The sequence below is a fragment of the Rhopalosiphum padi genome, chromosome 3 (genome assembly GCF_020882245.1).
Source record: "Rhopalosiphum padi isolate XX-2018 chromosome 3, ASM2088224v1, whole genome shotgun sequence".
Taxonomy (NCBI): domain Eukaryota; kingdom Metazoa; phylum Arthropoda; class Insecta; order Hemiptera; family Aphididae; genus Rhopalosiphum; species Rhopalosiphum padi.
The window spans coordinates 82,339,450-82,354,647 of NC_083599.1; the positions used below are offsets into that span (position 1 = coordinate 82,339,450).

Here is a 15,198-nt window from a genome sequence, read left to right on the forward strand (position 1 = left end):
AACTGATAACATTTTCAAGTATTTACGACTTATACTATTTGAATAACAACAAAATATATCAAAAATCGTTTGAGGATAAACCGTTATTTAACGCGGTTTTGTAAAAATTTAAATTTCAAACACTCATAAAATTTTTTTGTCTAAATCCGGTAGAGTTTTTTTTACAGATATTTGAAGAAAAATTTATGGAGAACCTTGTATCAAATTTTCAAAACTTAGTTATGAAATAGAAAATTTTTACGATTTTCAACCACAAATTTACTTGTCAATTTTCGCAATTTTGACATATTTCGTATAAATTCGAACTTTGAGCACTTATAAAAAAAAATTGTGACTAACGATTTCGGATTTTTTTTATCACTTTAAGAACAACTTATAAGAAACCTTGTATTAAATTTTTAAGATTTTCTGGCCGGCCAAAAAAATTTTATCGTTATTTTAAAATAAAATACTAAAAAAAATTAAAAATTTCAATTGTCTATAAATAGCTCAAAAAAAGTAAAAATACTTTGAAAATTTAACAGTGTATAGAGAACACTAACATAAGCATTTGGTGAAAATTTCAAGTATTTATAGTGATCAGTTTTTGAGTTATAGCAAAATAAAAAATTCCATTTTTTTGAAAACTGTTGGAAAATGTTTACTTTTCACCTCTATAATGCACCAAGAATATCCACTTTTCCATCGGAAACCACCCCCAAAGTTTCAAATTGAAGCATTATTTCGACTAGTTATGCTGTACACAGACACCTTCAATAGTATTTCTATTTTTGTTAAACTTCGTTGGAGTTGTATCCAATACTTCGTTAACATTCATATTCGCGTGTGCTTCTAATAATGCAGAATCATTATTGGAGATATTCCATTTCCAAGATTTGGGCGAATTTAAAATAGTTTCTGATGTTGACGATGTTGTAACATGAATTGGGTCATCAACTTTTTCGACTATAATAACGATTAAATAAAATAATTTATTTAAATGCAGTATTTTAAAAAACATTTCATTTGTTTAAGGGGGGAAGTAAAATTTACCACAATAATTCTTTTTCGGTACCGCATTGGCATTAAGTCGAGATTTAACATCATTTTGATTCATATACTGATCTTTCTCAAAATGTTCTGAACATATAAATTTCTTTTTTAGTTGTTTCGGGCTTAACAGGTCCAATTCAATGTTCCCTAAAATGAATGGTGAATCATAAATCTTAGTTCAAATAAAAATAATAATTTATTAAAAATATGATGTAATTAGGAATTATTAATTACTTGAGCATACGTGAATATTCATACAAATAATGAGTAATTAACAAATACATACCGGAGTGAATAATCCATTTTTTTATTAAATCGGTATTCGATGGAAATGTGTGAAAACGTAATTCTTTATGTGAATTTCTGTGTACGTTTTTACAATTAACAAAAGAGCATTTTCTTCCTGACATATTTTAATATACACAAATACACAATATATTCAGAAACAAAATAAGCAATGTTGAATTAATAAAGCAATTAGCACGTTAAACTCAACACAGTTAACGGTATACTGAATATTGAATAATAAACTTATAAACAATGTTCCAAAATATCATAAGACAGTTACTGACTTACTGTACATGTACTGTACAAAGCTATATAGCAATAAAAATATCTTAAATTTAAAAATACAAAACTATAGATAATAATACGTCAATATTTATAATTTAGTTTCTATTATTATCGTCAATATTAATTATAGCCTATCAGTGTGTTACAACTAAGTACTAACGTGTTACTTTGTCAATGCAAACTCGTAAATGTTTTAATTATTTATATTTTGTAGAAGATACTTGGCATTTCTATGAATTGTTTGGAATGAGTTAAAACTTAAAATATTGATTATAAATCATGTATTTATAATTAGTTGTTAAACATTTATATTTTATATTATTTTAATTTATTTTTGGCATTATAATATAGTAATAATATAGTATACTATTAATAATTTTATAATTTACTGGACAAACGATGTTAATAATAAATTGTAGATGAAATAGTCTTCTAAAATATTACTATGAATATTTTTTTTAATCCTAGGTGACTTATATCACATTCGTTTACAATGTATACATGTGTCGCGATTTTTGACACTACTTAGTACTTGTCCCGTATCGTTATAAATTATAATATATTTGTCATTTAATATTATCATAAAAATTAGCAGTTGGACGTCCGGCATGCGGCAGCCGCAACTATGACTACTAGCGATTACAACGTTAATGTCCATAACTAATAACACATCCGCAGCGCTGTATAGCGGTGCTGTCAAAATAGTAAGCCACCGAGAAACCGCCCAGTGAGCAATCTATAGTATTTATAATCAATGATAATATTTACTACATATTATCTTAGTTCGTAGCAATAGCCAATAATACAGCTATATAGTCAGTGGTTCTTAACATTTTTCTAAATTACAAATTACAAAAATATTAAATAAAATGCAATTTTTTTTTCATAACATTAAAATATTAAAATAATATTTTTCCGCCCCTGAAACATGCCTACCCGTGCATCCCTCTAAATTCGGCCCTGTATATAGTAGTAATTACTAATTATTGTTATAATATATATTTTTTTTTAAATATTAGAAACGGTTTTAATTATTTTTCATTTATTACTTTAATTTTTTAATTTTCGTTTTTTTTGTTTTTATATTTTCCAAAATATGTTGAGGATCTAAAATTTTGAAAATTACCAAAAAATGTGTATTTAGATATTACCTATCTCCTCCCAAAAATTCCATACCAATCTGAAGTCACTGGACTTTTAAAAAGAAACACAATGTCATATTGTAATTCACATTGACTTATTTTATTGGCTTTTGGTAATTTTTTTTTTAGAGTAATAATAGGTATCACATATGAAAATTTAGTTAGTTACAAACTATAAATTCTTCGAAAACCAAATACAATATACGAATTAAACTTCATAGAAAATATAAACAAGTTAATTTGGCATATTTAACTGTGCAATCAATATAAATTGATTAAATTAAAATTTAATTACTTTTTACAAAATATTAATAATTACACAATTTATTATAAAAAAATACTTAGACACAATTTTTTTTTTTAATATGTATTTGAAGTTAAGCTCTACACAGGGCGTTTTCAGCCTTTTTGAGGCCCTGGTCAGTGAATTTATTTAATTTAATTTATTCGCAAAGTAAAAATGCTTAAACAATTTAAAACAATGCTCTTTATAAGTTATTTATTTATCAATTACGAAATATCGAAAAATGTATTTTCAGAATTTTTTTACTAGTGTTTTAAGTTAGTATTTTGATGAAATTCATTAAAATCTCAAAAATATATAAACTATATCATAAGAAATTCATAAACATTTCTTCACAAACAATTTTAATATTTCGTAATACTCATTTTTTTAAATAAATAATACTTGTAAATAAATAAAATAACAGTAGGTACCTATGTATGTATACTTGAAATTTTCACCAAATGTTTATATTATTATTTTTATTATAAAATACAATTTTCAAAATTCTTTATTTCTTTTTGAATTACTTATATAGGCGTGACAAATATTCATCTATGTATTTAGTTTTTTTTCTTCCATAAATGGTTCAACAATTTTGAACATTTAATACAAGATCTTAAATAACTTAATTTTTTATGTGTATAAAAATATAAAATACATAAGCGCAAATTTTATAAATGCATTTGAAGTTTAAGCTTCATTTTAGTCCCTTTAATTGTGTTTATGCATTTAATCGACTTAAATACTAAATAATCCCAAAAATATTTAAAGTTTACCTAATTGTTTCCCAGGATGAACGCACGATAGTTAATTATTAGGTTTGTTCCAACACACGATCAAACTATCATCGAACTGCCGGGAGCATGCGCAGTAGAATTTTTCCGTTCCAACTCGTCTGAAACGCAAACTCAAACTGTCAGATGGTTGTTCCAACACGTTATTAGACCAGTTGTGTGACTGGTTATTGACAGTCAAAACGATCCGCGGATTTTGACCGGACTGGGAGTCCGAGACACTGTTATCATACATTTATTTATTTATTATTTGTTATCAATTCGGTTATTTGTATCAGTCGTTCGCATTTGAATTTTAATTATTATAATTTTTTAGTTAAAATACTAATCTAACAATCAATGAATCAAACAATGTCGATGTTAATCATCAGAAAAGTGTAACTAAACATGAATTGTCATCCACTACAACCAGTGCAAAAACATCAAACTCTACTACAGTGATTAGTGATTACTAACGAAAGTATCACGGTTGACAGTAAGTTAATATCTATTATTTTATATTTATTTTATTATATAGTTAATTATTCGTACCTAAATAGTTTTTTTTCATTTGTCAGATACCTATATCCACAAGTTTAATAATCAAATGTTATCAACTTATATAGTTTAAATGAACAAATGTGGATAATTGGAGTGGGTAATCAAACAGGTTTTTAATTTTATCTAAATGAGGAATAGGGATAATGGTTGTTGCTTGTTAACTAAAATGTATATATTTTAATGTTAATAAAATAAATGAAATGTTCATGTATATATTGTAGTAATCATACAAATTCAATGCAAGGGGTAAATTATGAAGTGTTAGTGTTGGTTTTTTTGTCAGTCAAGCAATTTTATACCAAGTATCTGGAAATGATTAAAATACACAGTTTGGTGAAGTTTGGTTATTTTATATTCATAAACATTGATGTAAATAGTAATTAATTATTATTACAAAATAGTAATTAATAGTAATTAACTCATGTTTCAACAAAAGGTAGGTTAGGCTTTTCTTTTTCTTATTTTTGCCCACATAATATGTAATATATTAGTGTTACGATTTAATGTGTATACAATTTTTTTTTAGATACACAGACACAGAGTTCCTTGACCACTCATTCAAGTTTAAAATTTATACGTTAGAACACAATTTTAAAAATGGAAGGTATGTTATACATAGTTTTAGATTCTGTACATTACGTTTTGAACGTTTGAATGTTTTTTTATTTATCTTAAGAAATACATTTTTTTTAAGTATACATTTTCAATTTCAGAGTTAAATGAATTTATAGTAATGGCATCTGGGGTCACCACTGCTATCCAAGAAGAATGTAGGTGGAGTATACATAATTCCAAGACATTGATAGATTTATACGGTAAATATAGGGAAAAAGTTGGAACAATGAAAATTAGAAGTTTAAAACAAATGGCAATAATTTCCGACGAAATGAGTCAAACATATAAAATGAAAATTAATCCAAATAACTGTGAAAATCGATGGCGCGTTTTGGAAAGAAATTATAAAAAGTATGTCGAAAACAAAAATAGTACAGGATGAGGAAAGAAATATTTTGAATTCAGCGAAGAAATGGACCAGATATTTGCACATAAAAAAATGTCCACCCTGAAATTTTACTATCCTCTGAGGAGGTTCATGATGTTCTTAATTTTTCCGAACAAGATGTTTGTCCAACTCAAGGACCTCTGGTCCATCAACCTCAAAAAAGAACACAAATGAAAACATTATTATTTATCAAGAAGAAGTTACTAAAAAAAAAAATTAAGAAAGAAAATTAGCACAATTGAAAAAATTAGACAAGATAGATTAAATTACCAACAAAAAAGATTAGAAATAGAAAATGAAAAATTACAACTACTTAAAAATAGGAATGAGCTCATTAAGGAAAGGAATGTGATATTGCAATCACAATGTTGTTTTTTTTTTTTTTTTTATTAAATGAATATTTACAATCTGTATACATATAATACAATAAGTAAATTTGAGAAAAAAAAACTTAAACGAAAAAAACAAAAACAAAAAAGAACATGAAGGCTTGAGAGAAGGAGGCGTCCAGTGACACCACTTCAAAATGTCATTATATCATCAGTTTAATAGATCTCTGGGCCAACGTCGTTTTAAACGACGTAGCGGATTGATAGGGTTAGTTAAAGAACGGAGATTGGAGATAAGTGGATTTTGATGGTTAATTATGGCTGTGTGAAGTTTTTTGTAAGATTGAGAGGCTAGTTCAGGAAGAGTTGGGATTTGCAGGTCAATATGAAGGGATTGATTGCTGACGAACCAAGGGGCACCTGTGATGATGCGTAAGTTTATAGACTGGAAGGATTGGAGTATGTTAATATTTGACTTTTTAGCTGCACCCCAAATTTGTATGCCGTAAGTCATGGCTGGTCTTATAACTTGTTTATATATTAGAATTTTGGTCTTAAGTGGAATTTTGGAGCGTAATAGATTTCTAAGAGAATGAAGACGTAAATTTAAGGATTTGCGTTTGATTTTTATATGGTTTGATCAATTGAGTTTTTTGTCAAGATGGATACCTAGATATTTAACATTGTCTTGTTGAGGGATTATGTTGTTGTTGATAGATAGGGGATGACTGTTAATAGAGCGTAGAGTGAAGGTTATGTGGCTAGATTTGGATTCGTCAATTTTTATTCTCCAAAGGCGGAACCAGTTTTGGAGTTGTATCAGATGATCCTGGAGTTGTTTGGAGGATTGATCGGGGTCTGAGTGGGAGGAGATTATAGCAGTGTCATCAGCGAATGTGGCAATAAAAGTGTCGTTAGAGTGAGGTATATCCGAGGTGAAGATGTTATAGAGAGTAGGAGCTAAGATGCTACCTTGAGGTATACCTGCAGTGATATGATGTGAATGTGATATATCATCTAAATAGCGGACCGCAAAAGTGCGACTGGTTAGGAAGGACTTAAGTATAAGAAACAAAGGAGCCGGAAGGAAGCGGAGTTTGTAAAGAAGTCCGTCTGACCACGCTCGGTCAAACGCCTGTGCAACGTCGAGGAAAACAGCTTCACAGTGATTTTTTGTTTCGAGAGAAGAGGAGATAATATCAGTTATTCTATGCACTTGGTGTAGAGTAGAGTGTTTGTTTTTGAAGCCGAATTGCGTATTAGGGATTATATTAAAATAATTAATAATTGGGTAGATTCTTTTAAGGAGAACTTTTTCAAGGATTTTAGAGAGGGTAGAGAGGAGACTAATAGGTCGATATGAGGAGAGAGATTCTGGAGGTTTTCCAGGTTTATGAATTAGTATTATAATGGAATGTTTCCAGGTTGATGGGAAGTATGATGGACGTAGTATGGAGTTGTATATGTAAGTAAGAAAAATTATTGCTTTTTTAGGAAGGTTTTTGATTATTTGGTTAGTGATGAGATCGTGACCAGGAGATTTGTTTTTTGGTAGTTTATTGATTATGAATAGAATTTCTGAAGGGGATGTATGCTTAGCTGGAAAGGCCATGGGGAGAGAGGTGTCTAAAGATTGTTTTATATGATCAGTGTGTTCTAATATATTTATATCTGGATGCGGAGAAAAGTTATTTGCAAGATGAGTAGCAAAGAGATTGGCTTTATCTATATTAGATATAGCAAATGAGTTATCAGGATTACGTAGAGGAGGAGCAATGTTTTTTTCCTTAAGAAGATTTTTGGTTGCCTTCCATAATGATTTGTTTGAGTTTGTAATTGATTTAATGTAGTTATGATAAGAGTTAGAATTATGTTTCCTTAGAAGATTCTTCAGATTACAAGTAAGTTGGTTGTATGTAGTTTTATCGCTCGGAAGATGAGTTCTTTGCCATTTGGAACGAGCTCGGCGTTTCTCCGTAATTAAGTTGCGTAAGTATTGTGGAAGGTTACCGTATTTATTAGTGTTTAAGTGAGTAGGAGAAGAGGAACTAAGGGCGGAGTTTTGAATAATGTTTGTAAGGGAGTGAACAGCTGCATCTATTTCAGAGTGATCTTTTAAGGACACATTAAGTGATATTTGGGCTTCGACAGTTTTACTGAAGAGATTCCAATTAATTTTTCCTGGAGTAATAGTCGGGTATGTAGTTTTGTCCACATAATGGTCGTTTAGGCATAATAGTACAGGGGTGTGATCCGATGATAGATCGGTTGAGTTAGTTATTGAATAATTTATGTGATTTGGTAAATTAGTTAAGAAGAAGTCTAATGTGTCAGGTAGTCGATTTTGATGCGTTGGCCAATACGTTGGATTTGGGGGTGAAATAAATTTAAGACTTTTGTTTACAGAAATGTTGTAGAGGATTCTGCCTCTAGTGTTGATAATTCTGGATCCCCAGGCAGTGTGTTTGGAGTTAAAATCGCCACCTATTAAAAAGGTGTTTCCTAAAGAGAATAAATAATTTGTAAAATCGTGAGTGGTTAATTTGGAAGATGGTGGGCAGTATACCGATGATATGGTAGTTGGTATATGGTTAATTTGTATAGCTATATTGGTTGCTTGTATGGAGGTACTTTGAAAGGAGGGCAATATAAAATGTTTTATATAGGATTTTATAAGAATGGCAGAGCCTGCGTGAGCGGTTTTGTCCGGATGATTACAGTGATATGTTTGATAACCAGGTATTTTGAAGGAAGCGTTAGGTGTTAGGTGAGCTTCGCTGATTAGGATTAAGTCTAAGTTCAAGGTGTGTAGAAGGGCTTTAAGCTCATTTTTTTGGTGAATTAGACCATTTGCATTCCATAAAAAAAGGGTGATGAGACGTTGAATATTATTTGAATTATACGTCATTGCTTTTTGACAGAAGTTTATTGATAACTGTGGTAAGAAGAGAGATTAACGGATTTATTAAATTTTTGAGATCGTCAAGGAAGGAAGAGATTTTGAGTGAGAGGTCATCAGTATTATGAGTGGTAGAGCCGTTATCTTTTGTCACTTGAGAATAAGAAGTATTATGATGATAGAGTGAGTTTGAAGTGGTGTTTACAGTATCGAGGGACACGTTTTTAACAGGGAGTTTTTGATTCGGAGGACCAGAATGTTGAGATGTCTTGAGACGATGCAGTTGAGAAGATTGGATTTCCTTGTGTTTAGGGCATCCCCTATAATTAGCTGGATGGTAACCTTTGCATAGGGCACATTTGGGTGGTAGATTTGTAGGTTTTTGACAGGTTTCTGAAAGGTGTTGCTCCCCACAGCGGACACAGTTAGGAGAATGGTTACAATAAGATTTTGTATGGCCATATTCTTGGCAGCGAAGACACTGGACAATATGACGTTTTACGCGTGGTTCTTCTATTTTAATTTTTGAATAGCATAAAAATTCGATTTTAAAAACTTCTTTATTATTGTCGGCCTGCTCCAGGTCTATAAAAAATAGAGGGAGAGGGCGCTTAGTGATATACTGGAGAACATTGGTTATGTTTCTGACGGTGTGGCCGTGGGAGAGTAATTCTTGTTCGATGTCTGAAGTACATGTTGTGTGGTGTAGGTTTCTAACGACTATTCTATAGGCTCTTTCTTGTTTTGGCTGATAAGTGTGGAAGTCGGCTTTACTGTCTTTAAGAAACTTGATTACATTTCTATAAGAAGTTGGAGTGCTGGTTGATAGTTTGAGTCCATTAGTAGAACTTTTACAGGTAAAAGCTTCACCATTGGTGACCGAATGAATGGTTGAGCAGAAGGACTTGAAGTCGTTTACTAAACGAATATATATTGGGGGTGGAAGTTTTGGAACTGGGTGGGTATCGTCCATTGTGACATCGGGAACAGACACTGTTGGATTGGAGTTAGTTTGATCGTGCTGATTTGAGAATAGTGCAAAGCGATTTGGAGTTATAAACTGTTTGCTTGATTTGGATGATGCATTTGGAGAGGTTTGATTGCGTTTGGTCGGAGTCGGAGTTATCCATCCGTCATTACTATTGTCTTCCTGTATATTTTCGGCAGGTTGATTTGGCACGCTCTGTATACGTGATTTCGGAATAATACGAGGAGAAACTGTTTTATTTTTATTAGATAACGCCATGTTGATATAATAGGTTAATTAAGATAACGAAGGACGGGTCGCGTGTTGGACGCGATAAGGTCGTATGCGATTTGATTGCACGGGAGTAACCTACGGGAGTTCCGTAAATAATAATTTTGGTCGCTTACCGTATTGTAAGTATGGTTTAGATTTTTGATGATTTCCGAGGGGTCGAGCCCCCGATGGGCGTGTGCGGAAGACCGTTAAAAAACAGCGATTAAGACGATTCCGTGAGTATAGAATAAGACCCGGCACTGACGCACTGATGTTATTTATTTTTAATAATTAACGGAGCGTAATAAGTCGATGTGGACATGACGACTGTACGTCTGCGAATGCACAATGTTGTTGCAAAAAAAACAATACTTCATATGACTACTCAATTGTTGGATGCGATAAGACTGCAGTAATGGAAAGCGATGATCACGATATTATTCTTCAGATGTAATCAAAGCATACATTAAAATGTTGTACAGTGTGTGAATATTTTTATGAAAAAGTTAAGATTTTATTTTGTTATGTTTTAAAATGTATTGTACTATACATAAATAAGTTGTACTATTTATATTTGCCTGTGATTATTATTATGAAAAAGTGGGACTGAAATTTTATTTTGTTATGTTTTAAAATGTATTGTACTATACATAAATAAGTTGTACTATTTATATTTGCCTGTGATTATTATTATTAAAAAGTGGGACTGAAATTTTATTTTGTTATGTTTTAAAATGTATTGTACTATACATAAATAAGTTGTACTATTTATATTTGCCTGTGATTATTATTATTAAAAAGTGGGACTGAAATTTAATTTTGTTATATTTTAAAGTATAAATCTATTGTACTATACATAAGTAAACACACAACTTTTAACTTACCAACCTCCTCTACTAATTATAGTTTAAAAAATAAAATAAAATATAATATAATAGATAGGTATGTATATTGTATATAAATATATTTACATAACTAAACGTAACTTAAATTTAAACTCTTAACTAGTAATAATTAAATAAAAAGTGCATCTACTATTCTGTCCCTAATCCTTTTGGCATCTTGGTCTTCCTCAATATCCTCTTCCTCCAAAATGCCTTGGTTTTGTGGTACAGCTTGTATTTGTGCGTTTGATGCAGAGAAATCTTCTGAAATTTCTTCGAGGAATTCATCATCAAAGGCAATGTTGTGTAACACACAACACGCTCGCATAAAATGAACAATTTTAATGATGTTTCTGAATTTTAAGTGATACAACTGTCTAAATTTTTGCTTCAAAATTCCAAAGCAGTGTTCAATGCGATATCTGTTTTGGCTCAACTTTAAATTATAATTAAATTGCTTCCTTGTTAATTGCCCTCGGTCCTTGAATGGGGTCATCAATCGCGTTTGTAACGGATACCCACTGTCACCGAGCAAGAAATATGGACCACATTTTTCTTCCAAAGTATTGCAGACTGGTGAATTCCTAAATACCCTGCTATCGTGTACGGACCCAGGATAACCGGCAAAAAATCAATGATTTTGCGGTTGTGGTCACAGACAACCTGCATCTGTATTGAATAATATCCCTTTCTATTTATGTATGAATCTGGATCATTATCAGGTTTATCTATCTTGATATGGCAACCATCGATAGCCCCTATAGCCATAGGAAATCCATTAGCTCTGAATGAAATCTCTGATTCTCGTTTTTCTTCATCGTTAGGCCATTTGATTATTTGTGGCGAATAGTTGCTCAAAAAGTATGTAGGCCGTTCAATAATTCTATGCAGAGAACTTAGTGGAATATTGAAACGGTCTACAACATCACGGAAGCTTGCAGTTTGGTGCCCAACAAACCACATAAATATAAGGACCTAAAATCAATAAATGGTAAAGTGGTAGGTGCATTGTGTGAACTGTTAATATTATATTAAATGCTAGCTAATACCATTGAGTATATCTTTGGTCCCAGGTAAAAAGGGCTTAAGTAAATTTTTCACAAAAATGTTTTTTTTTCCGTAGATTTAAAGCTTGATTCTTGCTGATTTTTTTGGTCCAAAATAAATCAGTGATGATTGTTACTGACTTTATTAAATAAATAAATAGGGTATATTTGGAGTTTTTCTATTTTAAGTTTGGTAGAAAAGGCATAACATAACTTATACCTTAATCAGGTATAAAAGACTTAATAAATAATATGAACCATTTAAAACATTAAATTTAAGGAGAAGGAGAACAAGAAATTTAGAATTGATGTTAGAATAAGCATATCATGAGATATTACCTATATCGAAAGAAAAGAAAAAATACTTTAATAGATCTTCTTCCTCTGATATTTATCATGATTTCTACTAAAATTTAAAAAACAATGAAAGTGAAGACCCATCATATAACCCAGATCCCAGTGAATCTGATTAAATATAATTAAATTATGTTAAATAAAACTAAAAGGAAAACTATTTTTTAATAATTCTTATGTTACAAAAGTTAAAATCTATTTTGAATTTTTTTATTATTAAGTTTCAAGACTAATTTATTATAAACTTTAATTCTTATATCAAAATATATATTGTACTATTTAATAAAATTGTATTCTATAGAGTAAACATTAATTTGTAATTAAATTTGATAAGTTTTGATCAAAATCATATAAGTCATAATTTATTTGATCAAAAAGACTTGTCGTAAAAAAAAAGAGTCAGAATAAGTGAAATCCAAATTAAGTAATTAGTTAAGTCTATAAATAATTACAAATTTAAGAATTTTAGGTCATAAATGTACACAGAATTTGATTAATATACATAAATGATTTCTATAATATTTGTAGTTGTGATACTAATATGTGTAGGGAATTTCCAAACTTTCAAATGGCTGAGCTGAAAAGTTGATTAAATTAAGCCCTTTCTACCTGGGACTAAAGAATTATATTATAATCAATGCTCAAATAGGTACAATGTACATAAACTGAACTAAAACACTACCAACCTGGTCATCCGCATGTATTTTACCAAATTGGCCATGTCTGTTTTTTTTAAAATAATTACTTTCTCTGTACAAATCAGTAATCCTTGTTGTCAAATGACGACTAATCCTGAAATACCCAAAATATGTTTCACAATCATATTGTTGGACAGTTTCTTCTAAACAAAAAAAAAGTAAATTAATCGTTAATAAAACAGAAGCCCGTAAACATCTACTCACCTATAAAACGTTCGTTTTTTATTTTATGGTTATTAATTAAGTCCAATCCGTCGTCAGAGGAAGAACTGGATGCAAAAAAGTCATCTGAATCGTCAATATCGCTCATTTTTAATGCAATTAACAGCAACCACAGACAAGTTTACTAAGCAAAAAGTAAACCATAGAAAAAAGAACTAGTAAACAGTAAACTAAGCTGTATTTACAGCAACCACAGTAATGAATGCCGGTGAGACCGTAAGGTAGGCACTAGGCAGGATCGCAGGAATGCAGGATATGCTTATCAGCTTATCACCTGCTGGCTGCTGGGTCTTCAGTTTTGTATTCATACTCGGGGACAGCGACCCTACTACCAGTATTACGGCACCATACTTTTTATTTTAAATTTGGGCACACTGTAAGCGCAGTCCATCAGTATTCAGTCAGAAACGCGTTCCAACAGTGGTCAAAATCCACGATCAGTCCACGGTAGCGCATGCGCCGTAAATCAATCATGGATCAGTCGGCAACTAGTCCCAAATCCCGTGTTGGAACAAACTTATTAGTACCAGTCACTATTTTTTGTAAATTTTGCTACTACACACTTATTTTTTTTTATTTGCATATCTAGACAAACATCTTTTAAGGGTTATCACTAGTAAAGATAAACTTTTTTTCGTCTATTTGTCATTTGCTATTGCACACAAAGATAAGAGCTGATCAGCACCATAAAAAAAGTTCTACAACAGGTTTGATTATACCACAGAATAGATTAAATTATTTAATCTATTCTGTGATTATACCTTGGAATTGTGCCTTGAGGCTTGAATTAAAATAAAAATGAATTAAATTATATAATACTTATTTAATTATTAAAAAAAATATTCGTTTTTTATAAATATATATTGTTTTGGATACGAATTGCAAAAATGTCCTCATTCAAGAACTCAGATTTTTTTTTTTATATCGGTTTTTGTTTTTAATAGATTCATTTTACGTACGGAGATGATTTGTCAGTCTATAGTATAATTACCTAGTATAGGATATATTATTTTATGATAACTTATATTTAAATAATTGTGATGTACAATATTTTACTTGATTTCGTAAACAAATCAATTTCATATGCTCATAAAATTTTTTCTATATTGACGCTGGAATTTTTTTTATAGTTATTTGAAGAAAATGTTATGGATAACCTTGTGTTGGGTTTTTTTAACCTTAGATATAAATAATTACAAAAATTTTATGAATTTTCAACTTCAAAATGCCTTGCAAAATATGTTCGCAATTTTGATATATTTTGTAAACATTTGAACTTTTAATGCTTATAAGCAAAAAATGTGACTAACGATTTTTGATTTTTTTTTTTTTTTACTACCATAAGAATAATTTATAATAAACCTTATATTAAATTTAAAAAAATGTTTGAAAGCCGAATTTGTTTTATTGTTATTTCAAGAAAAAAAAATTAAATTTCATTGGTTCTAAATATTTTGAAAATTTAATCGTAAATATATAACATAATATATATTATATAATCAAAAAATCGATTTTGTCGAAGAGTGGTTATATATATGTAAAATTTCCTGTTTTTTCGTTATTTTTTCAGCGTTTTTCCTGACGCTTTTGAAAACTACTGCACAGCATATTTTATTTTTGACCACAAAGTACCAACTAGATTCAATTTCCTTTTCAAAGAGGGACTGAAGTCAAAAATCAAAGCACTATTACTTCTCTAAAACGTGATGACAGACACAAAAATAAAAATAATAAAAACATTCATATACGTACATAAACATAATAAAATAAAAATTTAATGAGAAAATAAGTGTGACAAAATTAAATTAGTATACCTTACAGTGATTCTTGTTTACTTGCTTACACGTACATACCTACTTAGATTTATAACTGTAAATAAATAAAACGACAAACATAATCGTAATACGACATTTTATTTTTAATTTTTTGCATATTTTTCAATAATTTTATCGTTTAGTGTATATAAAAGGTAATCTATTTTTCAGCAATTACAATAAATTTTTGTTACCAAATTTCGATAGGTAATAAAAAAATAAATATTATCATGGGCGTAGCTAGGATTTCAATCAGGGGGGGGCAGTGATGTAGCCAACTTTAAATCATTAAAACTCAATTTTTTTTTAAAGTATTTATTTATAATATATTATTCATTAATC

The 15,198-nt window shown here is 29.9% G+C and overlaps 1 protein-coding gene across 1 annotated transcript; it reads right to left on the reverse strand.

The window, feature by feature from the left end:
* Window positions 1-10,852: 10,852 nt before the first annotated feature.
* LOC132926253 (putative nuclease HARBI1) lies at window positions 10,853-13,130 on the reverse strand. The gene is given in 4 exon segments (XM_060990590.1): window positions 10,853-11,352; window positions 11,355-11,697; window positions 12,809-12,963; window positions 13,025-13,130. Coding segments are annotated over 4 exon segments (1,104 nt in total).
* Window positions 13,131-15,198: the final 2,068 nt, after the last annotated feature.